This window comes from Hevea brasiliensis, chromosome 2 (genome assembly GCF_030052815.1).
Source record: "Hevea brasiliensis isolate MT/VB/25A 57/8 chromosome 2, ASM3005281v1, whole genome shotgun sequence".
Taxonomy (NCBI): domain Eukaryota; kingdom Viridiplantae; phylum Streptophyta; class Magnoliopsida; order Malpighiales; family Euphorbiaceae; genus Hevea; species Hevea brasiliensis.
Window position 1 is genome coordinate 44,388,467 of NC_079494.1, and position 26,904 is coordinate 44,415,370.

General features: G+C 33.3%; 1 protein-coding gene and 1 long non-coding RNA gene across 5 annotated transcripts in view; one reads left to right on the forward strand and one right to left on the reverse strand.

Annotated features, from left to right (window-relative positions):
* The window catches only part of LOC110653446 (protein SABRE), a 31,223-nt gene extending 25,119 nt beyond the window's left edge, over positions 1-6,104 (forward strand). For 3 of the 4 annotated variants that reach the window (XM_021809090.2, XM_058135420.1, XM_058135422.1), the window contains 7 exons: positions 220-359; positions 903-975; positions 2,900-3,001; positions 3,111-3,557; positions 3,661-3,828; positions 4,947-5,322; positions 5,539-6,104. In XM_021809090.2, the coding sequence (XP_021664782.2) occupies positions 220-359; positions 903-975; positions 2,900-3,001; positions 3,111-3,557; positions 3,661-3,828; positions 4,947-5,322; positions 5,539-5,690 (1,458 nt within the window). In that variant the 3' untranslated portion in view covers positions 5,691-6,104. Of the gene's footprint in view, positions 1-219; positions 360-902; positions 976-2,899; positions 3,002-3,110; positions 3,558-3,660; positions 3,829-4,946; positions 5,323-5,538 lie in introns of those variants that run through there. The other variant, XR_009143551.1, reaches the window with a different exon arrangement.
* Positions 6,105-7,089: 985 nt separating this feature from the next.
* On the reverse strand, positions 7,090-7,900 carry LOC110653430 (uncharacterized). The gene is made up of 2 exons (XR_002494565.2): positions 7,637-7,900; positions 7,090-7,517 (listed from the first exon to the last, which is right to left on the reverse strand). It is a non-coding gene; the product is annotated as an uncharacterized LOC110653430 (long non-coding RNA).
* Between the last annotated feature and the right edge of the window lie 19,004 nt (positions 7,901-26,904).

Here is a 26,904-nt window from a genome sequence, read left to right on the forward strand (position 1 = left end):
TAATGAGACTTGTAGAGCTTTAATAATAATAACAATAATAATAATAATAATAATAATAATAATAATAATAATAATAATAATAATAATAAAAGACTGGCAGAGTGCATAATATGATCTAAAAAAAGCTAATGATGTACTATGTTTCAATTTTGGTGACTTCTGGTTTTTCAAGGATGTATGTGATAAGGTTTTCACTTGTTTGCATTCTTTCTTTATCAGATTTTTGATTTTGACCGGGATTACAAGGATGTTGGTGTTGCTCTATTTACAACAAAATACTTTGTTTTGAGAAACTGCTTGCCTAATGCCAAGTCAGATATGATTCTCTCAGCATGGAATCCTCCATCAGATTGGGGAAAGTATGTTGTTTTCTTCTATCTGTTTGTTTCATTTATTCATTCTCTAGGCCCATAGTTCTTTGTCATGCATTATTAAGTTTCACTATTCCGATTTCTTGTATTATTGATAGTGATCTTCCTATCTATATAAGGTTGCTTTGTGTCTAAATCATGCAAAATTGTTCTAGGAACAAATACGGTGACCTTTTTTTCTTTTGAATTTTGTGGCCATAAGTATCTTAATGGGTTAACTTGCATTGGTTAAAGTACAGAGCCTTGGAATGATATAGAATTGATTGGGCTATGAAACAACATTTTTTAACCCAATTTGATATTACCAGTAGATCATATTACAATGAACTCTATTTGGGTGGATGTATTTGATGACACTAGTTGTCATCCAATAGGTTGTTCAAAGGGAACAGGGACTATTGTTTTGATGCTTTTTATGTCTTCCTTTGTAACATCTTTCCCTATTAAAAACATTAACAGATTAGTACCTATTAAAAAAAAAATTTTATTTGCTCATCAGAGAATTACTAATATCTACTTTTTTTGCTATAGAAAAGTCATGCTTCGTGTGGATGCAAAGCAAGGAATTCCAAGGGATGGAAATTCTCATATTGAACTTCTCCAAGTAATTTAGTTTTTCTTTTCTTCTCTCTTTGTTCCTTTATGTTTCTCTATTTTGACTTCTCACAACAATCGAAAAAAAATATGGGGCATAAACCATTTGTATGCATCGTCCAATTTGTTAAAATCTCTCCCCATTTGTGTAGTCATCTGTCAAAAAGGACACTACTTAAATAAGAAGAAAAAGTTAATGGAGAATGCAGAAAATGGAGATGTCTATTAGTGTTAGCCCTTTTGGTAAATTATAAGTTGAGGTTGAGAGGCTTCTTAGGTGTAACATACAAGAAAATGATATCATTTACTTATCCACTTCTTAACTTGTTTTCGCATTATGGACTAGTGCTTGCAAGGACAATCATGTTTTCTTAAATGCTGGCATTCTACAATTATTTTATAGTGGAAGAAGAAATCTAGAACTACTCTCTCACTAGGTTGTTATTAGAGGGTGGAGGGTGAGTAATAGGGACCCTTTTGAAGGGGTAGTCATTGTAGTTTCTAAATTGAAATTGTCTTGCTTGAGTTTCGTAGGTTTATGTATAAGAGTTGCACCATGGATAAAATAACGGTTGCAGCTACGTTCACAATTGCAGCTAATGGAAACAGACTTATAACAGCCGTAATATAATGATAACGGCCTATTGCTATGCAAATTTTTTTTGAGCAAATTGCAAAGATCATGAAATGAATAGATATGTAAAGATTTAATTAAAACAAAGATACACAACTAATAATAAGCATAGATGCATCAAATAAAGTAGGGGTGAGCATTCGGTTCAAACCGAACCGAACCGAATTAAATTACAAAAACCGAACCGTAAATTTTAGAAACCGAACCGAACTGAAATGGGTGAAAAATCAAATCGAACCGAACCATTTTATTTCGGTGCGGTTCGTTTTAAACCGATCGGTTTGATTTTTTATTGATTTTTTAATTTAGACTTGATTTTCAAGTTATTTAGTCTAATTTTAACTTTGGTTTGAACCTAATAACCATTAATCAATGAAATTAAACAATTAATATATATATAATTAAATATAATTCATAAATTTTTCATAAAAATAAATCAATTCAAAAATCGATTCGGTTCGATTTAGTTTGATTTGACTATATAAATTATTATTCGGTTCGGTTCGGTTTAACCGATTTTTTTCTCTTCAAAACCGAACCGAACCGAAATAACCGAAATTTTTATAATTTAAAACCGAACCAAACCGATTTAATTTTAAAACCGAACCGATTGAACCGAATTGACTCGGTTCGGTTCGGTTTTTCGGTTTGAACCGAATTCTGCTCAGCCTTAAAATAAAGGCATTAAATGTATTATTCTTAGATATTAAATCCAACATAAACCATAATTTTGTTCAACAAATGAGCAAAAACACCGACAACAAACTAATAACTCACATTTTACAAAATATGGATGTAGAAGTGTGATTAATTATTCTCCTTGACTCCAAATAAACTTTCACTAATTGATGATATTAGCTCAATAAATGAAGTTTTGTGAAAGAAAATTTGAGATGGAAATTTGAGAGAAACAAAAAGAGAAGTGTTGAAAAAAAAAAAAAAAAAACACTACCTCTCCACTCCAAAACAAAAAAGACTTTGTGCGCACGTGAGGAACGGTTATTACTCATTACTTAACGGCCAACAACGGCCATTGCCGTTATGTACCTATCATTACCAATACTTTTTTTTTTTTTTTTGCTGATATTTAACGTGGATAATGAATTCCCTCTTAAAACATGTATTTAACATAATGGATGTTATTTAAAACCATGAGTTGCACTTTAAGTAAAATTTTTGTTTGCCTTCTTTAATATGGATGGTTTAGAAGAAAATCCAAACTAATTATGGGTTTTCTATTTGAAAATTAGCAAATATTTGTCTCATGATTGCTTAACATAATCTCTCCCTTTTACTTCAGGTAGAGATTTATCCCCTTAAGATTCACTTGGCAGAGACAATGTACAGGATGATGTGGGGGTATTTCTTCCCAGGAGAAGAACAAGAATCACAAAGGCGACAGGTTAGTTGAAAACTGCAATGATTTTGAATTGATGAACAAATTACTCAACGCAAACAAGCTTTTAAAGGTATCAAGATGTTTATTTTGGTGTTTTGCATTGTGCGATCAGGAAGTTTGGAAAGTTTCAACAACTGTTGGTGCAAGACGTGTAAAGAAAGGCTCATCAATCCATGAAGCTTCTTCATCACATAGCCATGCAAGAAAAGGGTCTGATGTCACATCTGCACTCATTACTGGCTTGGGCCCAGAGTTGAGAAGAACATCTTCTTTTGACAGAACGTGGGAGGAGACACTTGCAGAGTCTGTTGCTACTGAACTTGTCTTGCAGGCTCATTCATCCAGTATTTCTTCTTCAAAAGCCGACCCAATTGGTTTTAATGAACAACCAGATGAATCCTCTAAAAGTAAATCAAAAGAAGCCAAGCCCATAAAGTCCAGTCGTTCAACTAATGAAGAAAAAAAGATTGGAAAGTCAAATGAGATTGGAAAGTCAAATGAAGAGAAGAGATCCCGGCCTCAAAAAGTCATAGAGTTCCACAATATTAAGATAAGTCAGGTGGATTCAGTTTGTGTGAATTGATCGTCTGTTATTTTGTAATACAATGATCTTGATTATGTAGCTAATTATGTAGCTAATATTTTATATTGCTTTTGTGTAGGTTGAGCTTCAGATTACTTATGAAAGCTCAAGATTTAATCTGCATGAGCTTAAGTTGCTGATGGATACATTCCACCGTGTTGAGTTCACTGGGACTTGGAGGAGGCTGTTCTCACGAGTAAAGAAGCATGTTGTTTGGGGAACCCTGAAGTCTGTGACAGGAATGCAGGTAATATAATGTCTTGGAGATGCCATACTGCCAATAAATTCCATTATTTAAAATAACATTTCAGAATTAGATTTTCATTGGATTCTATTGATTTTCTCACCATAAACTTGGTTGCATGAAGTTTTGCCATGTATTGGTTGGTTTATAAATTTTTGACTTTTGAGAGATTCATAAAGCTTCACCCTGATGATAATTAAAATGATATTGAACATGATTACTATTATGGTTAATCAACAACATATCTAATTCATTTATTTATATAAATAAACCAGAAAGCACTGTTTAGAAGCCAAAGAAGTTGCCATTCCTTTCTTTTTACATTTTCCCTTCCAGTTCCTTCTTACTCTGGTTTAAAATCCCATACAGTGCAGCTCTAGTCAATTTTTTTTTCTTCTAATTCCTAAGTTCTTTTGAATTGAGCATTTGTACTCACTAGGTATCTTTTTCTCGTTTTGTGTGTGTAATACATATAGACACATCCTTTTTCGGTAGGAATTGTATGCTAATAAGTGGCATACTCCTAGTCCTAGGCCTTGAACCTGGTTCATTCCTGTGGTATTGATAGGTGGTTAAAATCAAAGTAAACTTTGGAATCTATTATTTTCTTTTTGTATTGACAGGCTGTTAGTACACCATTTCTTTTTTTACTTCCAATGTAAATTTGCAAATTAATTTAAATCTAAATTGTGTTGGGATTTGTTGAAATTTAGAATGATAGAAAAGATAGGAGAAATTAACAAGAGAAAGATTTATGTGATTTGGCTATCAAGAACCTATGTTCGTAGACATAACATCTCAAAGGGTTACATTTCCTTCACTTGTGTGTTTAACATAATATATGAGTCCATGTTTATTATGGAAGATAAGGTATATATGTCGTCCTATCAGTAAACCATAATTCATTCATTTATACAAGTATTAATATTAATCAAGGCAATGATTTTTCTAATCAATCTCATGATTTTCTCATAATTATGAAATTCTTCAATGTTGTGACATATTCCATGAGTTAAGGGAAAATCTTATCAGTTCCAATAGGAATTCTACAGTGAAGTATGCCAATCATATTGCCTCTTTCCAACTAATTCCATGTCTGATAAGCACCATTGTTTTTGTAGGGTAAGAAATTCAAAGATAAAGGACATACTCAACGGGAATCCAGTGGAGCTGCCATCCCTGATAATATTGAGCTTAATTTTAATGATGATGGTCAACTACGGAAAGCTGACCAGTATCCGAACTGGCTTAAGCGTCCAAGTGATGGAGCAGGTGATGGATTTGTAACTTCTGTGAGAGGTCTTTTCAATACTCAACGCCGCAAAGCCAAGGCATTTGTGCTGCGAACTATGAGGGGTGAAGCAGATAATGATTTTCAGGGTGAGTGGAGTGAAGGTGAAGCTGAGTTCTCTCCCTTTGCTAGGCAACTAACAATAACAAAAGCTAAGAAACTTATCAGGCGGCACACAAAGAAATTCCGCTCAGGAGGACAGAACGGTTTGTCAGATTTTCCTTTATGTACTCTTAATTGCTTCTTCCTTTTATGAGTTTGGACCTCATGGTACAGTTTTCTAATGCATTTGTAGAGTATATCATGGAGAAATCAAATTAATCACATGGTTGTATTTTCATTATTATTGCATGCATTCATTGCTGAATTATCATCCCCGGCTTTTGGATTTGCTTTCACATAGTTTCAAATGCTTTTTTCAGGTTCATCCTCTCTAGAAAGTGAATCACTTCCATTGTCTCCAAGGGAAGGCACCCCATTTGAACTATATGAAAGTGATTCTTCTAGTGAATCTTCACCATATGAGGATTTTCATGAGCAACTTGAACTCCAGTCGCTTAAAGGAGACATATAAAGGCTTTTAGACATTATGCATATTGGCTCATTCAATCAGGGGAATTTGCTTCTTGGCCACTAACTATTTTAGAAACTTGGAAGACCTAAAATGAGACTTAAAATGTGCCAAGTCACCTTATAACAAGAGCGTATGCAGCATTTTTACACGTTGGTAACATATGGTTCAAGACATGAGTATGCTTTCAAGAATCATCAACATAACCGTAATGAAACCACTCCATAAGGCCCCTAGCGGCCTTTTGGGTGGGTAATCCTTTCGGTGTCACAGTTATGTTTAATTTTGTAGCCAATTTAGCTTTTGAGTAGATATACGATTTCCTTATACAAGTTTCAATAATCTCACAAATTTGTATATATTTTGAATAAATAATGGAGAATAAAAGAACGAAAAATCATCTTTCAAACTTGAAAATCTCTTTACATATAGAAGTGTTCGTGTACTTCAGTCAATGTGCTGGTTGCTGGGTGTAATCATTTAATTTCATGTAAAAAGTATCAATTTTATCCTTTGTCCTTAAAGCGTTGCTAATAATATCGTTATTACATTTTAATTTATAATATAAAATTCTCTAAATTTTAATAAAATTAACATAAAAGCCTTTTTATGTACCAGTTTTTCCCTTTCTATACCGTGCTGACATCATTTAAAAAAAAAAAACAAAAATACCTAAATACCTTCAAGCAAAAATCCTTTTTCATCCATGCCTCTCTTTTCTCTCTCATGCCGATGAGTTTTTCTACCTCTGCCTTCACTATCACCATTTTCAATCTTTGCTCTCTCAAATTACCCCCAAACTGAGCATTAATGAAATCAAATAATTTCAAAACAAAAAATTTTCACCCATTAAAGTAAAATTTTCAACCATTAGTCATGACTAAATCATAATAAATAATTTTATTAACCATGAACAAATTTCTTACCAATTTTTTAATAAATTTTAGAATTTCGATTGAAATATCTAGTAAAACCACCAAAATCAATAAAAAAAAAAAAAAAAATTCAACCCATGAACAGAAACGAAACAAAATCTCTTGTTGTCGATGTTCGTATTGTCTAGCAGTGAGCCTTTGCTGCTTGTCATCAAAGGACCTTTAGCTTCGCTCTTAGTACAATGGGTTTGGTTGGATTTTTGCTCTGCCATCAGCTCATCTTCGAGCCTAGCACACTCACAGCACACCATGTTCAACTTTAATCCAGACCTCATTCATTGCACGAAAGATATCAATAGCCTCCATTTAAAAGCCATTAACTGAAAACACTCCAAGGACTATATTCCATGTCACAACATCTCTTTCAAGCATTTCATCAAACACCCTCTAAACATCCCTCAAACTCCCATAATTACCATTAAAAGCAAAAGGGTGCTACCCACAAAGACATCCAAATCAAAATCAAGTTTAAAGAAAAACCCATGAATCTCCATACCCTTCTAAACATTCAAATTATCAACACATGCCTTGAGGCGGAAAGTGTTTCACATGAAAACATAGTTAATGAAAGAAACATTTACTTTAAAAAGACAATAACAGGTTGTAAGGTCAAGAAGAGTGGCAAATTGAAGGATGAGAGAGGCATAAAAAGAAACACTTTGGGAAAGAAAGCCATTGAGAAGAGCAAAGGCATTGGCTTTTTTATTTAGCAAAGAGCAAAAACATGGGATTGATAACCGATGGGCTTGGAACCGCATGTGACAGTGGCTTTTGAAGCTGCAGGATCTTGGATTGAAGTCAATATTTGAGGCTGAATTCTTATCAATATTTGAAGCTATAGGATCACTCATCTCAAAATCCATTTAACTTGACCCTCCATTATCATTACTAGTGCCTGCATTCAAACAAAATTAGTTTCAAGGGAAACTATTGAACTGCATGCTTTTAAATATTGACCAAAAAATTTTCCAGCAATGCCATCACAGAAGGATTTACCATGAATTGTTAACCTACCATCTTTATGGGACAAATCAGTAGAGATTTCATGTTGATTAGAGATCCTATGTACCGAGTATTTGCCAATTGATAAATTTTAAGGCATAAGATGGATGGGTGGAGAAGAATAGAGAGAGTAGATCGGGTGGGTGGTGATGATACAGAGAAAACGAGCATGGAGAGATAAGTGGGGAAGACTATTGGAATTTATTTAAGGGCATCTAAGTCCCAAGCTAAGGCATGAGGGATACATAGAACTGTAGGTGTTTATTGTGACATTTATTGAATCCACGTGCACGAAGATTCCATATGAACATTTATCTGTATATTAAAGGACTAATATTATTCTCACTGAGCTAAGTTAGTAGGAGTAGTCACCGTTTAGGAATCGTCAATAATTCTTCTTAAATTGTTGATGTAAGTTCAATGAAATCATAAACTTAAATTAAATTGTCATGGGATAGTTTGGAAGACGGTTCCTGAACCGTCAGTTTCGGTTCGAACTCCGGTTTAAGACGATTTAAAGGACGGTTCGAAAAATGACGATTCAAGACGGTTTCGAAGCAGTTTAGGGGCAGTTTAAGAGTGACTTAAATAAAAAAATTAGAGAAAAAATTTATTAATTTAGAATTTAAGTTATATTTATAAAAATATTTTAATTTTTCTTAAAAATCTTTCAATCAAAATAAAATAAGAAAAAAAAGAATGAAAATGACTTGTTTTTAAGAAAAATTTAATAAACAAGACTTGAACTTATTAAAAAATTAGAGATGAAATTAATTTTTAAAAAAATAGAAAAAATGTGCATGAACTTAATTTTACCTATGTATTCCTTTAGGATTTAGGAGAATCAAAATTTTCAGTTATAAGTTGAGAGAATGGATATTGAGGTGGTTTGGTCATGTGAAGTGTAAACATACGAAAGTTCCAGTTAGACAAGTAGAGCAAATTGGGTTAGAGGATAGAAATAAAAGAAGAGGTAGACCTAAACTGACTTGGAGGAGAATAGTACAATATGACCTAGAAGCATTACACATTTCCGAGGATTTAACCCAAAATCTTTTAGAGTAGAGAAAAAGAATTTATATAGCCAACCCCAATAAATTTTTGGGATAAAAGTTTAGTTAAGTTGAGTATTACTTGCCCTTTTTTAAAAAATTATATGATAATTGATAATTAAAAAAGTATAAAAGAAAAAATAATTAAAATAGAGGGTATTGAAAATTTTATTGAAGATATAAAATAATAACAGAATAATTGAGATAGTATTAAAATTTTCAATGAACATATAAAACAACAAAGTATGAGAATTGTGAGAGTACTGAGAATTAAAATGAATGTAGAAAATAATTATTTAGAAAATTTGAAAAAAATTTAAAGAGTATTAAAAATGAAAGAGAGTGTAGAAAATAATTGTATAAAGAATTAATGATATATATATATATATATATATATATATATATATATATATATATATATATATATATATAAATGAATTAGGAGTGGAGTGAGGTATTTATTGAATTTTTTATATTTAAATTGCTAGTTTGGTCTGATTCGGAACCGTCGATTCAATTCGGTTCGTAACCGCCGGTTTACGGTTTATAAAAAATATAAACCTGAACTAAACAGTAGAAAGACGGTTTCGGTCCGGTTCAAAATCGGGTTCAGTTTTGACGGAATCGATTCTGATTCGATTCCGGTTCGAAATCAAACTGTGGCCACCCCTAAGCTAAGGTATAAGGTATACTTAGGTCTAACGTGTAGGTATGTACTATAATGTTTATTGAACTCATCTGCATGAGGATTTCATATAGAAATTTACCTATTTATGAAAAGGCTAACATGATAATTGTTTAAATACTCATTCGACTTGAGATACTAAGTTATCTTGTATGAGAATTGTTATGTTTTGATACTGGATACAAGGATGGGCACGTGTAGTAGTTATTGGATATAATATGAACTATGTGGAGGAATTTTCACCCTAGGTAATTAAGGATAATGTTCCGATTAATCTTGACCAGTGTAGACTATTAAATCTTCGCACAAAATAGAATAAGATTAAGAATAATATTTAATTAATCAATCACAGTGAAAGAACATGTCACACCCTACCCCTCTGTAAGGCATAACATGATCCCGTAGTATACCTAATGAATTACCAACTCCGTCTACTAATAACCCATTAAATACACTAAAAGGGATTTTCAAAACTTTTCTTACTTCTTTTACAGTGGTGAGCACTATTTACAGGTGTTAAAACCTTTTTGAACTGAAGTGATAGAACTAACACATTTAAATTATTTGGAATTTCTGTAAAAATTTTGACAGAGTGCCATCTGTATTTTGGATAAAACAGTTCTTCAGAAAACCTGTAAAAAGCACTTCAATATTTTTCCAAATATCAACTCTAACAAAATTCAACACAATATTTTTCTCAACTCAATCCACAACAATTTTTCAGTATTTTCAAAGGATGAGATAAAAGAAATATAATACAAATTTTACAAGTCAAAATAACTCATAATTCACTTTACAACTTCAATGTACAATTTTAATTTACAACTGCTCAAATAATTTACATACATATTATTACATGCATACATCAGACCTATGTACATGGGTATACCTATAATATACACGAGCTGGTCAGAAAGTGTCTTCAAAGAAACTTACTCCGCTCTATGCTCTTCTTACTCATGACAAAGATACAAAGCTATCGCTGAGTGGTGAACTCAGTGGTGCACAACTATAATTTAAAACATAGTACAATATACATTGACAAAATTTACAGTAAATAAATTGGGAATCTGAATACTCATCAAATTCCAAAACTCAAAATATTCGTTGCCAATAATGTAAATCATTTGTATAAATGACTTTGATCACAAAATTCAATTTATCAAATCATGACTAACCATTTATGTAATTCCAACAAAATCAATTATACATAAACTATAATTGAAATCACAATTCTTTACCATTCAAAAGCCATTCTGTATCTCAAAAATTATTCTTTATCTCACTAACTATGCAAGACTAATCCGAAAGGGTCATCTTCGATGTGATTCTAACTCCCTATGGTCGGGGAGGTCGAATCAGATTCTAACTCCCTGTGGTCGGGGAGGTCGAATCATCGTGCACAGTACCATCACAATAATGAATCTTCCGCAAGGGCCATAACGATAAAATAAACTTAGATCTAACCTCAAATCAGAGGAAAATCTAAGCCTGTGCACGTACCATGGTAATCAAAACACAACTAACTCCATTGTCTTCTCAACAAATGAGAGAGACGGGTAATAACCTAGTCAAGCATCTATAGTGAGATATAAAATAATATCACAATCCTTTTAGTGAGCATAAATCACAATATAATTCGATTCAAATTCAATTCCAATATCCAATAATTTTTATGCTCAACACAATTCAAATCATAAATTTGCATTTTTCCATGAAAATTACCATCACAATTCAAAACATGTTCTATCACAATTTTCCAAAATATAATTTATTCAATCCATAACAATGCTTAATACTTGTGAAAATACCATTTCACAAAGCTAAATTCATACATACTATAACAATTTCAATAATCATTGAATTAAATCCAATGCTTGTTAAATATAATACATAAGAAAAATATGTCATTTAATCATATGAAATATTCAAAACAAAATCAGTTAAAAACTAGTTGTGCACAAACACAATTTAAAACAATAACATACAATTAATCATATGAAATCTTATTCAGAGTAAAATCAGTTGAAAACTAGTTGTGCACAAACCTCTGATGACTGTCTCCTGGTCTGGACTCAGTGTTTCCTTCCCTTTCCCTGAGTCTTTACTAACTGAGAAACATAATTTAAAGTGTTTCAGTACTAAATTAAATTGTCTCTATCGATAATGCTTGATAAGTAGTTCACTGAAATCTATTATTTGCTTAATCACCTAATATATCGACCCTCGATGTGTTCTAGGTAATTTAGGTTTTAGTGTCACTAATATGTCACATTCGATTGTGTTTTAGGGTTGGTACTCATTACCAATTTCATTTCCTTGTTTAGTGCATTTTATTGCAAATTGCTGTATTCCGGTATACTAGTTTGACCTATCCGGACGACCTAGTTCCCTCGATTTTCGGGTTTTGGTCAAAACTACAAACTTGTAGATCTATGTCTTATGGAACGCGGGGCAAAATTTTAGGTCATTCTGAGTTATGTAGACCAAGTTATGGTCATTTTACTATTGCTGGTCAAATAACATCAAATTAGGTCATTTTAGGTCAATTTTGGTCAACTTTGGTTCGGCCAGTTTTTGGACCCGAACTTGTACAAGCTGTTTGACTTGCTTATGGTCATTTCTGGGCTTTGGTATCTTCATAAGACTTGTAGGTATGGGTCTTAACTATTCATGGTTAAAATTTCAGGTCAATTGGACCTGTTTTGAGTGAGTTATGGCCTAAACACTAACTGCTGCCCAAATGGTCAGTTTTCAGGTTTCACTTGCACTTAATCCGAATTGGTCATTTTTTTATGCCACCTTGCAAGCAGAATTTTGGTATGCTTTCTCAATGAAAATCGGCACATTTTGTGCCTAGTTTCACCTCCAATTGGTCTCATACCAATTGGAGTCTCAACTTTACACTTATAACCTAACTTATACACTGCATTCATCAATCACACAACCTGCACACAATTTGCACTTCCAATTTGGCAATCCTCCTTCTTCCAAACTCCAAATAAGCATACATGGCACTTCTAATACTCATTAAATAGTCTCAATTTCATCAAGTCATCATCAAAATTTCATCATAATTAAACAGCCCCAATTTAACATTAAAACCCTAATAATTTTTCAATTTCAATTATACATACAATTCAACCTATATACATGTCTATATTCACTCTCAAGCATCATTCAGCAAGTTTAATCATTCAAAACCATCTAAACCTAGCTCTCCTCAAGGCTACCAGAAATTAGAAGGAGTGTAGACTTATCATTTCTCTTAAATTTCAAGAGAATTCAACTCGCCTCATGAAGCTCATCAACTTGAAAGAAGGAAGGGTGGGGGTTCTTTGCACTTACCTCATATGTGTGACCCTTGCTGCCCTTGACAACTCCACTATTTCCTCTCCTAATGGCTGCCCAAGGATTGTTCTTGATGTGAGGATAAACTTTCATGAAGGGACTTGTTGGATTTATGGCATGAAAGAGTCGAGATTAAGCTTTGCATGAAAGATGGATATGGAAGTTTGGAGAGAGATTTGAATTCGGCAATGGGTTTCAAAGGTTGAAGAAGGTGACTTGGTTAGTGGAAATTCTGTCCACTTAATGAGTTTAAATAATCCATAGTGCTCCACTAACATAATTAACATTTAAATAATCTAAAATTTTAATTATTCCACATTTTACCCTTAATTCCTCTTAATTACTCCACACATTTGACTTCACTTTTTTTTTTTGCATTATTAAATTTTTAACACTACTAATTTTTCATGGACATTTAAGTCAAAAGTCAACTCGGGGTATCAATTGACCAAAATGCCCTTATTCGGTTTGTATTTCGAAATTTTTAGTGTTACCGATTAAATCCTTGACCCATCGATTTCTAAATTTTCATTTTTATTTATATTGACTTACTAATTTTTCTTTGACATTTTCCAAGTGTAATATTATTTATTTTTAATGGACATTTAGGTCAAAAGACAACTCGGGATGTCAAATGACCACAATGCCCCTGTTCGGGTTGCATTCCCGATTTTTCGGTAACACCGGGTTTTGTCCGTTTTTCGATTTCTCACTTTTCTTTGCACTAATTAATTAATTTTTCTTTGATATTTCTACTGATATTTATACTTCAATAAATATTTATTTGAGTCCTAAAAATATTTTCCAGGGTTTCCCGCAGTTCAGGGCTATTCAACGGTCCACGCCGTGACTTCCCGGTGCGGTCACCCATCGCTAGGGTTCTCAACTCGCTTAACTTGGTTACATTTCTTTGCTATTATTTTTCCTTTGTTTTTCTTGTATTTTCTTTTCTTGTATTTCATTATTTTATGTCTCCTCACTCATAACGAAGTGTAGTTCTAGGCATCCTAGCTGTCCGGACAGCACTGGTCACCGGAACAGCAGAACGCACTACCGAACTTAGGGGTGTTACAGAACAAACATGATTTATACACAACATTCATATTCCATGCATCAGTGTATAAATCAGAACATTTTGATGAAAGGATAATACACTGATAGACTAATCACTTAAAGGATAGTCAAAATACTTTGACAAATTATAATATTTGAGTGGTCATTGCACATTATTAAATGTCAATAGTGATATACAAATATAATTGATGAATTATCAATTGATAATAAAATTAAAATGTTAATTTTTATTTGATCCTCTAATATATTACGAATCTAATGGGTCACATAAGTATAGATTAAAATGGGGCTATCAAGTACAACTTGATTAAAAGAATAGCTCTAGAGACTTATTGACTAAAACATAATTTTTATAGGGACTGCTTTAGATCCTAATAATTAAGTACGTACTTAATTTAAATTTTTAAGAGTTAAAGTTGTAACATCCCGTTTGCATAGCCTGGTAGATTTCACTGTTCCGGTGACCGGTGTCGGTCCGGACAGTTAAGGGGATTAGAACCACACTTAAGACAACTAGATAAGCCACAAACACAAATAATTAGTAATGTTCAATTAGTTAAGTATAAATAAGAAAAACAGAACATAAGAAGTTAAACGAGCCGAGAGTCACAGCGATGGGTGACCTTCTCGGGAAGGACTGCGAAGTCGTTTTAAACTCAAATTTCGAACCGTAAAAAGTGATGCTGCGGTCCTTAGGGCCCTTATGGACACAGTGGAAAAGAGAAAATCATGAAAAAGAACTGTTACGTCAGTCAAATAATTAGGTCAGGGAATCGAAAGAAATATGGAATTATTTGCAAACCGAGATGAACCGGCGAGGGACAATTTGGTCAATTGACCCCGAGAGCTGACTCCTGACCTAAATGTCAAATAAAATCGGAGAAAAGAAAATTTCAGAATCGAGAATTAAATTAAAGAACTAATAGAAAAATAGAAAAAAAAAGGAAAAAATCAAAAAGTAAAAAGGTGATGACATCATGCATGACCTCATGCATGATGCCATAACTAAACTAATTAATTTAATTAATTAATTAGAAATTTTGTGGTCTTCCATAACTAAAATAAATAAAGAAAATAAAAGAAAAAAAAAAGTAAAAATCACTTCTTCTTCCTTCCATCTTGCCGCCCCATCTTCCCCATATTCCCTCCATGAAAATTTTCCATTAAAGCTTGCACTCAAGCTTTAATTTCTCCACTTGATCCTAATAACCCCCTTAAAATACTCCCTAGAGCTTGTTATTATAATTTGAGAAGAAGACTACAAGAGGAAAGAAGGGCTAAGAGAGAGATTTGAAGCTTTAAGTTGAGGTTAGTATATTAAACTCCTTATTTTTCCATTTAAATGCATAATTAGTGGTTGAAATGAGCTTAGAATTTATGAAATGAAATAAAAATATGGGGGAAGGACCATTGCTGAAATTCGGCTAGCTTGAAGAGGGGACATCAATTGTATGGCTTGAGGGTTTTGAATGAGTTAAGAAACCTTACTTAGTTGAATGATTAGCATTAAAACCATTAAATGTAGTTAAATGCATGAGATGAATGAGTTAGGGTTTGAATGTTAGGGTTTGTGAACCAAATTTTGGAGAAATGCTTAAATGATGACTTTGGTCTATTGTGAGATGAAAAATGGTCAATAATGACCAAAAGAGATGTGTGGAAATTGTGAGAATGAAAGTTAAATTCGTAGGGCAAATGGTCATACTGCTGGCACCATGACCAAGCCAACTTTGAAGGACCAAAACGGAAATTTTACAAGTCCAATTGATATGCCACTAATTGGGGATGAAAATATACATAAAATAGCACAATTTTCATTAAGGAACCATGGCCAAAAACTGACCAAAACTTAGTGAACCAATTGACCAAAGTGAAATGAGAGCAGTCACATCAAGATAAACTGACCAAATGAACAGTAATTGTTCATTTGGTCATAACTCGAGCTAGGAAGGTCAAAATGACCTGAAATTTTACCCGTAATTAGATAAGATATAGATCTAAAACTTTCATAGAGAACACCAATCCAAATTATGCCATTAACCTAATCAAATGATTGAGAAAAGTTGAGTTACTAAACCTGCAAAACTGCAGATTTCCATTTGAACATTAAAGTTCCAATGGCTATAACTCTCTCTAGGAAACTCCGATTTAGGCGATTCTTGAACCGATGGAAACCTAAGACATAGTAGAACATTTCGTATGAAGGAAATTAGACCAAATTATGGACTTAACTTGATCAAATTATTGAATGAAGTTGGATCAAAAATCTACCAGAACCTAAATTGCAGCATGAACAGTGTACGTGAACAGTAATTGTATTTTGGCTATAACTTGAGCTACAAAACTCTAATTGGGGTGATCCAAAAATGAGAATACACTTAAGACAATAAGGAACATTTTCTATGAAGGAAGTTTTGTCAAATTCCAACAGTAAAAGGGCCAATGGAACAGTTCAACTTGGAGCACCAAAATTGAAAATTTGACAATTTGGCCAAAAGGATTTAAGCTTTGAGAAAATGACCAAAACCAACAAATTTAATGACCAAAATGTGGTATGTGGGTGAAGTTGGAGTTCCCATACCTATTAAGCCTTAGAAAGTCAACTATTTGACTTGAATAGTATAGTGAATAGTAACCCAAAACACAAAAATTTCGAGAACGTCGAATTTAACACGTTAGAACTAGGTAAATGTGAAGCTAAATTTATTTTGGATTTGTGTTAAGTTCTAGTACTGAAACATTGTAAAATTGTGTGTTTCAGTTGAAAAGAATATCGAGAAGGAACCCGAGGAACCGAGTCGAGGCTAAGGAACGACTCGCTTGAGGTTTGTGCACAACATCTCCATGCTTTAAAATTCATTGATAAAGTGAACGAAATATGTATTTTACTTGTGATTTGGAATTGTTGAAAGTTTATTTGTGACATTATTTATGATGTTTTGATTTAAACTATGAAAGTTATTGTGTATATTTGAAATAGCAATGTTTAGCAAATCGTTAAGATAAGTTTTGAAACCACAATGTCATGACCATATATTTGAACACCTCACTAGCACGACTAGTAGGGGTAATTAGTTTCGAATTTTGATTCCTTCTCTGGAGAAGTGTTGAGGTGTGCCAGTAGAAGAGGATGTGAATGGATATCCATATATTTGAGCTAGCTAGCCTTGTGATGTGATTTCTCTTTAGCCTCTGGCTATTGAGATTCTATTTGTTTCGAATGGCATGATCTAACTGTGGGTTTTATGAAATGTGTTTTGATACTTCGAAATGAACGTGGTTTGCATTAAAATCTCATAATTCATGTTTTGTGTTTAATGCTCATGTTTAGTCAAATTTTTGAATAAATGTGATTTTATTTTTGCATAAAGATTATTTTAGTATGTTGTGCACCACTGAGTCCTAGTACTCTGATAGCTTTTATTCTTCATGCAGATCTGAGAGACTAGAGGAAGCAGATCGAAATGCTAAAGATTGAGGATCATTCAGCCTAAAGTCTTCGGGTATAATTTATACCCTAATTGTAAATATTTCTTTTGATGTATATATTGCACATAAATGTATGGACATGTAAAAATGGGTCTTGAGAAGTTGTATAAAATTTGTATAAAGTTGTAATATATATTGTAGTTTGAAATTCTCTTAATATAAATTTTGTAATGATCTATTTAAATTGTTTTGTTTCTAATGAAATATAAATGGAACTATTTTATTTAATTTGAATGAAATGATTGTTAGTATTTTGATGATCATTGGATACTGGATTTGAAATGGAAAGTTGATAAATGTGTTGAGAACTTGATTGAGATTGCGTATGAAATTGAAGCAGTTGTTGAGAAATTTTTTAGAAGTACTTTTTACAGGTATTTGAAAAACTGTTTTCTCAAAATATAGAGGGAACTCTGTCAAAATTTCATAAAATTTGCGGAAAAATAAAATGGGCTAAAATTTCCAATTAGCTTTCAACTTAATTACATGTTTAAAATACTTATTAGAAATGCCCACCACTTATAAAAAATAAGAAAATTGTTTTAAAATCCCTTGTAAGGTACTTAATGAGTTATCGGTAGGTGAAGTTCGGTAGTTCATTAGGTATTCTACGGGATCATGTTATGCCTTACAGAGGGGTAAGGTGTGACAAAAGTAATTATGTAATTTTTATCTCCTGTAAAGGTCAATCGTAATTAATCAATTTAATATAAAAAGGTCTCATATCCTTTTATTTGTCTCTCTCTCTCCCGTCATTTTAGAGCTAACACTCAAACAATTGCCCCTATCTTAGGAGTGTGCATTGATCAGTTCATTTCTTTTTTGTCTGAAAATTTGAAAAAACCGAATAAATTGAACCTATTAAAAATCGAATTGAATAATAGGTAAAATCAAATTGAATTGAACTAAATTAATTTGATTTGATTAGATTTGATTCATATTTTTTAGATTATTTTAGCTATTTTTTAAAACAATTTAAATTATTTTTAACTAGAAGGATTAGATCTTTAGAAGTAAAGGAAGCACTTAAGAGAATGAAAGTGGGTAAAGCCTGTGGACCCTGTAACACCCCTATATGCATTGCATGGTATATTTTACTGTTCCGGTGACCGGTGTCGGTTTGGAAAATTAAGAGGATTAAAACTATATTTAAGTCACCTAGAAAATCTGTAACACCCTCCCGGTAACCACTCCGTACATTCTACTGTTCCGGTGACTGGTGTCGGTCCGGACAGCTAGAACGTCCGGAAAAATAATTAAACTTAAGTGAGGGACCAAAATTTACTCAAATATTAATAAGAAACACTTAGTAAAAATTTTAGAAATAAAATACAACCAAGTCAAATGAGCCGGTGCCCTAGCGATGGGTAACCGGAGGGAAGTTGCGGTTCTCGCAACGAAGAGCCCTAGACCCGGGGGAAAAATTATAAAATAATTTTTGGGACTCCAGAGAAGGGTAATTGAGGTTCCCATGGCATTAGAATGCCAAGAAAATACCTAGAAAAATTTTTCAATCGGTACAGACAATTTTGACCCGTTAAGCCAAACGGAGGGCATTTTGGTCATTTCGCCTTCCGAGGTGATTTTTGGCCGACTTGTCCAGTTGAGTAAATAATTAATATAACATAAAATATGAATAAACATTACTAGAAATCAAATTGAAAATGAGTAGTGGAGAAAATGAAAGAAAATGAGGAAAAAAGCTTAATTATGGCATCATGGTGATGTCATTAAGGTTATTTGGACCAATCACAATTTAACCACCCTTTGACTAACTAAATAAAAGACTAAATGAATACTAAATTTACCAAAATTTGCAGCAGCCCCTCTTCATTCCCTACCCAGCCGAAACACACCTAGAAACCTCCATTGAAGTTCAAATAAGCAAGCTCAAATTCCTACCTTGTTTCACCCTAAAATCATAACCTAGCTTCACTAAAGTTTGTTCTAGTACCTTGCATGGTCTCTTGGCAGCCTAGAAGAAGGAAGAAATTGGAGTTTAGGGCTTTGGAAATTCTGCCCAAACAAGGTTAGTGCATATATGAAGTTTAAAACTCATTAGTTCCATGATCTATGCTTGTAATGAATGAAAAATTGTGAAATAATGAAACAAATCCATGTGTATCTCTACCAAAGAATTTAGGCAGCCCTATGGGAGATTGAGGTTGATTGTTTGATAAGCTTAGAATGGTTGGAAATCATGGTTAAAGTATTAATATGCATGGAGACTTAAGTAAGTATGTTAATCAAAGTGTATGAGTAATGAGTTTGGACATTAGGGTTGTGTAGGTGAAATTGTGACTTAGCTTAGGAAATGGTTAGGGAACTTTTTAATGGTCAATTAGTGACCATTTTAGGTAGGTTGACCCTAATTAGAACTGAAAAATGAGATGGTAAAGTAAAAGTATAAACTGCCCTATGGACAGCAGCATAGGGACTGAAATTTCAGTCCCTTTGCACTGCCATAACTTGGGCTGTGCTTGTCCAATTGATGTTTGGCCAATTGGACATGAAACTAGGCTTATAATGGCACATTTTTGCTGAAGAAACCATGCCCAAAAGACCAAAGCAAAAGGGTCAAAACTCAGCCACAATCCGGAACCCTGAAACTGCCTCTGCAGAATTTGACCAAATGAACAGTAACTGTTCATTTGGCCATAAGTCACTGTAGATTTGGTCAATTGGTCTGAAATTTTTACAGCAACAAGTTAAGACATAGACAAACAACTTTCATGAAGGAACCTACCCCAAATTATGGCCAGAACCCATTCAACCAAGTGACTCAAGTCACTGTTCATGCACTGTAGATATGGTAAAATTCTGCAGACTGCATATCCGGACAGCCTGGGTTTTTGAGCCATATCTGGAGCTACAAAACTCCAAATGGAGTGATTCAAAAAAGGAAATTCAACTAGACAAAATAAGGAACAACTTTCATGTTTTACATTTCCTCAAATTCCAACAGTAACAGTGTCCAATGGAACAGTGAAGTTGACTCACCAAAACTGAAAAATCTGTTTGTGTTGAGTTACACTTTGGAATGGCAAAAACACTTAATGCTAACAAGTTTTAAACACTAAATGTGGTATGTTGGGAGTGCCAAAGTTGATGTACACATTTTTATTCTAAAAGTCAACATTTTTGTTGACCAATGATGAATAGTAACACCAAAAAAGTTGAAATTCACAAATTGACGAATTTAAGAGTTTCAAATGCCCTAGTATACCTAACAAGATTGGTTTGGATAGTTTGGCATGCCAAGAGGGTTCGATTAGCGATCGCACATGGAAAAAATGCCATTCTGTGATTTCATGGCTTTTAGCCATTCTGACTGTGCATTGAGACTTGGCCTTGTGCCTGATATTATGTACTGCTTGTTAGCTGTTATGTTGCACTCCGGGTGATGCATATGTGACTGATGGTGTGTCGGCCCGAGTTACTATGTACCCATGCGGTTACCCATTATCCATCGATGCGTCTAGTGTAGGTTACTTGGGGCAACCAAATGAATAAAAGTGAACAAAGTTAATGAATTAATGAATATACCAAAATCAAACAAAGAAAGCATACACTTTGCATACACATTTATTTTCTTGCCAATTTCTTCTATTATATTATTGCACCACTAAGCATTATTGCTTAGCGCGTTTTTTGCCACGCCGTAGGTACTGGAGATTCCGATCGTGAGCCCAGAGACCACGATCGGGTGAGTCCATCCGACGCTTCGCTCGATGTCCGTGTCACCTCACTACCTGCAGTGCATCGGTAGGGCACTAGGTGTCATTTTGTCATTTTGATATTTTGTAGCAGATTTGTATTTTCTCATATGTACTTGAACTCATGTAATATATTTTGATGTTTATGTAAATAATGAAAGTTATGACTATGAATGCAAGATTTGAGCATGTATTTATTGCTTGTATATGAGAAATGGATGTTGAGAAATGAAAAGGTTGTTGAAACCTGAAACTGAAAAATTGTTCAAATCTTGATATTGAGTTTTGTGATGATATTGAAGTTGAGAATGAATGAATTTGTTTATTGGAAGTGTTTTTAACAGGTTCCGAAGAACGGTTTTCTCCATTTTTAACCGGTACTCCGCCGGATTTTCTTTAAAATTTTCGGAACTTTAAATGAATAATACTTTTGATAAATGGCTTAAACAAATTGTATTTCATAAATTATAAGCAAAAGTATGATATAAATTAATTGAGGAATATTAGAGTGTGCCGGTACACCGTGTGGCATTACTTACTCGGGAATACTGTACACGGATAAGGGGTGTCACAAAATCCCTGAATGAAAATTAATAGTGATTACCAGAAGGTTAAGTATAAATAAGAAAAACAAAGCATAAAAGGTTAAATAAGCCGGGAGTCACAGCGATGGGTGACCTTACCAGAAAGTGATTGCGAAGGCAACTGTAAATCTAATTTTGAATGGGACATTATCACACTACAGTCCTAAGAAGTATTGCGAAGTTAGTGAAAAAGAGAAAATCACAGAAAAGAGTTGATAAGTAGATCAAATAATTAGATCAGGATTCCCGAAGAAACACTGAATTATTGGCAAATCGGATCAGACCGACGAGGGGCAAAGTGGTCAATTCACCCCTAGAGGTGACTCATAACCTAACTGTCCAATAAAATCTGAGAAATGAAAGTTTTACAATATAGAATTAAATTAAAGAAGTATGGAAATGTCACACCCTACCCTTCCATAAGGCATAACATGATCCCGTAGTATACCTAATGAATTACCAACTTTGTCTACTGATAACCCATTAAATACATTACAAGGGATTTTAAACCTTTTCTTACTTCTTTTTACAGTGGTGAGCACTATTTACAGGTGTTCATTTTTTTTTTTTAACTGAAGTGAAACCAGATAATACATTTGAATAAAATAGTTCTTCAAAAACCTGTAAAAAAGCACTTCCTATATTTTGTTCAATCCCCAAACTCCAATATTTAATCAACACAATATGTTTCTCAACATTTGCCAACTCAAATCCACAATAATTTTTCTAGTGTTTTCAAAGTTGAGATAAAAGAAATATATCACAAATTTTACAAGCCAAAATAATTCATAATTTATTTTACAACTTCAATGTACAATTTTAATTTATAACTGTTCAAAACCAAGAACACTATATACATACAGTGAACATACATTACAATATAAAATGCAAAATATGGTATACTCAGTATACCCAATGAACTCTCAATGAAGCACTAGCAATCTAGTCTGCTGCCCTATCAGTCTGTCTACCTGCGACAGCAATGAAAAGCTATCGCTGAGCCAATGTCTCAGTGGTGCACAACATTAACAAAATATAACTTTAAAACATAAATCTTAAGTCACATAAATAGTGGATGCTTAAAACTATAGTTAAATTCAAAAGACAGTGAATGTCAATAAGAATTTAAACTCCATTTCACAATATCACAATAAATATCAATAAATCACACACACAGCTTAATCATGTTCTAAAGTCCAATTCATCCCAAAAGCCGAAGGCTAGTGAGGAATAACATAGCTAGCTAGCAATAATATGAGTACTCATTCTATTCGTCCTCAACAGGCACACACCTCAACACTTCAGCCAGAGAGAGAATTCAAAGTCAATTCATCCCACTAGACAAGCTAGCGAGGAATTCAATCAATATACATGATAGTTGTGGTTTCAAACAGTTTACAATTTTTTTCAAGCAATAAGTATCCATCAAATATCATTAAGACAATTTTTCACAATTTAAACAATAATAAACAATTTGTCATAATTCATTTCAATTGAAAATTCAAAAGAAGTAACTGTTGTGTACAAACCTCTGAAGTGTAGCCTCTTGGCCCTGACTCAGTGTTTCCTTCCCCTTCCCTGAGTCTTTGCTAACTGAAACACACAATTTGAAGTATTTCCGTACTCATTTATACTGTCTCTAACAATAAGGCTTAATAATTAATTTATTGAATTTTATTATTTTCTTTAGTCAACCTAAAATGTTGACCCTCGATGCACTCTAGGTGAATTAGGTTTTAATGTTACCAATATGTCACATTTTATAGCCTTTTAGTATTGGTACATGTTACCAAATTCACTTTCAAGTATATTGCATTTTATTGCAATTTGCCGAATTTCGGTATACTAATTTGACCTAGCCAGACGACCTAGTTCCCTCGGTTTTCGGGTTTTAGTCCAAACTACAAACTTGTAGGTCTATGTCTTATTACACGCGGGGCAAAATTTCAGGTCATTCTGAGTTGTGTAGACCAAGTTATGGTCAATTTACCAATGCTGGACAGAATGTATCAAAATGGTAACTTTAGGTCATTTTTAGTTCACTTTTGGTTTGGCCAGTTTTTGGACCTGAATTGTGCAAGCTATTTGGCTTGGTTCTGGCCATTTTTGGGCTTTGGTGTCTTCATAAGAATTGTAGATATATGTCTAAACTATTCACGGTAAAAATTTCAGGTCAATTGGACCTATTTTGATTAAGTTATGGTCAAAATACGAACTACTGCCCAAATGATCAATTTTCAGGCTTTCAAAGCACTAATCCGGATTTGGTCATTTTTCAAGTCACCTTCTAGGCAGAATTTTGGTAAGCTTCCTCCATAAAAGTTGGCACATTTTGTGCCTAGTTTCACCTCCAATTTGTCTCATACCAATTAGAGCCACACACTTAAGGTTCTAAGCCAAAACATACACTGCCCTATTACAATTTATTCATACTTTACCAATTACACATCCTATGCTTACCAAGTTAACTCTTCCATGGCAATTCTGGTTTGTACCATAAAATTAACACACTTTTCTTCACATTTTTGGTCATTTTGGCAGCTTGTAACCACTCTCAACATACACACTATAATACAGAATTTTCCAAAGTCCCATTTACAGCAATCAAAGTCCCATTTACAACTATTCAACCACATGAACATACCTCATTTTCATGTCCAAATTCAAACAATCATTTATACACACATGCTGCCATCAATGATAACATAATTCAACAATATTTCATGAACTTAAACACTTCAATCTTCTTCATGACGCTGCTACAAGTTTACAAATACCCATCAACCTCCATTTAAATATTTTTTCAAGCTTCCAAATCAAACCTTACTCATGGAATTCAACTACAATACAATCAAACATTTAAATCATCATTCAAACTACTATTTAGATGCAAGAATAAGCTGTTCATATTGAGGTTCCATGGCTGCCAAAATTTACATCTCCATTAAAACATCAAACTTCAAAAATTATTCCACAAATCAACTACCCACAACATCCATTCAAAGTTGAATGAAACAAGAATAAAAAATACATACTTACCACTTTTGAAATTCTTCAAAACCTCACCAAAACTTAAATTTCTTACTGCCTATATGTTTCCCAAGATGTGTAGGCAAAGTTTAGTGAAGGAAAAATACAAGGATCGTGGCTTGAAGATGGAAGAATGAAGCTTGCATGCAATTCGGCCGTGGAGGTTTGAGAGCATTTCAATTTCGGCTGGTTTTGCAAAGTGAGGAAGATGAAGGCATATTCTGTCCATATGTTGATTAAATGTCCACTTAAGTGGAGTTAGTGGAGCACTAATAGGATTAAAAGTATTTTTTTATGTTAAACTTTCTAATTTTCCACATTTTTCTCCTATCTTTTGCAATTTAGATTATGTACCACTATTTTAATTTTTCATGACATTTTCCAAGTGTAATATCATTTATTTTTAAAGGACATTTAGGTAAAAAGACAACTCGGGGTGTCAAATGACCATAATGCCCCTGTTCGGGTTGCATTCCTGATTTTTCGGTAATACCGAGTTTTGTCATTTTCTCGATTTCTCGTTTTTCTTTGTACTAATCAATTAATTTTTATTTGATATTTCTAATGATATTTATACTTCAATAAGTCTTTAATTATGTCTTAAAAATATTTTCCAGGGTTCCTCGCAGTCTAGGGCTAGTCAATTGTCCACGCCGCAACTTCCCGGTGCGGTCACCCATCGCTAGGGTTCTCGGCTCATTTAACTTGGTTACATTTTATTGCTGTTATTTTTCCTTTGTTTTTATTGTATTTTCTTTTCTTGTATTTCATTATTTTATGTCTCCTCATCAATATTTAAGTGTAGTTCTAGGCATTCTAGCCATCCGGACAGACACTGGTCACCGGAACAGTAGAACGCACTACCGAACATAGGGGTGTTACAGGAAAAACAAAGGAAAAAGAAAAAGAAATGAAAATAGAATAATGACATCATGTGTATGACATCATATAGATGACCTAAGCAATGACATCATAAATAATTTTTATTTAATTTAAAGTTTGACTAAGTCAATTTAAAGATAAAAACAAAAAAATTAAAAAGCCAAATTTCATTCCTTCCCCTACCTTTGGCCGGCTCACTCCCTCTCCCATTTCTCTCTCTACAAACCTCTATTAAAGCTTATGTTTAAGCTTTTAAAACCCCTAAATTACTCATAAATTCCCCAAAGTTCTTAATTAAACCTTGTTCTTACAACTTGAAAAGAAGATTGAAGAAGAAAAAGGAAGAAAAAATTGAAGGAATTAAAGCTTGAGAACTTGAAGAAAGAGTTTAGTAGTGAAATTCAATTTCACTCTTTAAATTCATGTATATATATTTGAGTTAACTTAGGTATTGTGTAAAAATCAAACAAATCTTGCACATCTATATATATATGAATTTCGGCCAACATATAGGGAGTTAGGGTTTGCATGATTTTGATGAATTAAAAGTTTAATTGAGTGTAAATTGGTGTGTAGAAGATAGCTATACACTTTAATTGCACTAATTGAACAAGATGCAAAAATTAGGGTTCTTAAGCCACTGAATTTGGGAGAAAATTTGGTGAAAATTGGAATTCGATGCAATGGGACCTAATGGAGACTTAAAATTGTCAATTGGGACCAATTGGAGTGTGTTAGAATAGTGAGAATTGAAAGACAATAAGGATTAGTGAGGGTTTATTTGTGGGCAGTTTGACCTAGGTCCATTTTAGGGACCAAAACTGTAATTCTTCCACTCCAAGTGGTGTGAGGCCAATTGGATATGAAATAAGACACATAATGCCACAATTTTTATGTAGAAACCATGCCCTGAAACTAACATTAGGCTAATGAAAAATTAGGTCAAATCAGGGTAATGCACACTGCCACTGTACAAAAATGACAAAATGAACAGTATTTGTTCATTTGGCCATAACTTGGTCTAGGAAGGTCCAAATGACCTGATTTTTGTGGAATTAGAAAGATATGACATAGTGCTACAACTTTTATGGAGAACACAAACCTAAATTCTGCCCATAACCAAGTCAATTTGCCACCCAAATTTGATTGCCAAAAACTGCTAGAAGCAAGAAAGTGCTTAGAATTCTAGGTTAAAACTAATCTGGCCAGCCTTAGGAAAATGGCCATATCTTGGGTTACAAAACTCCAAATGGAGTGATTCAAAAAGAGAATTAAAGCTAAGACAATAAGGAATAATTTTAATGCAGAGCACTTAGTCAAATTCCTACAGTAACCAGACCAATTGAACAGTGCAAAACAGGGGACAAAACTGAAAAATTGAAATTTCTCTTAGGAGACTAAAAAAAATTGAAGTGGC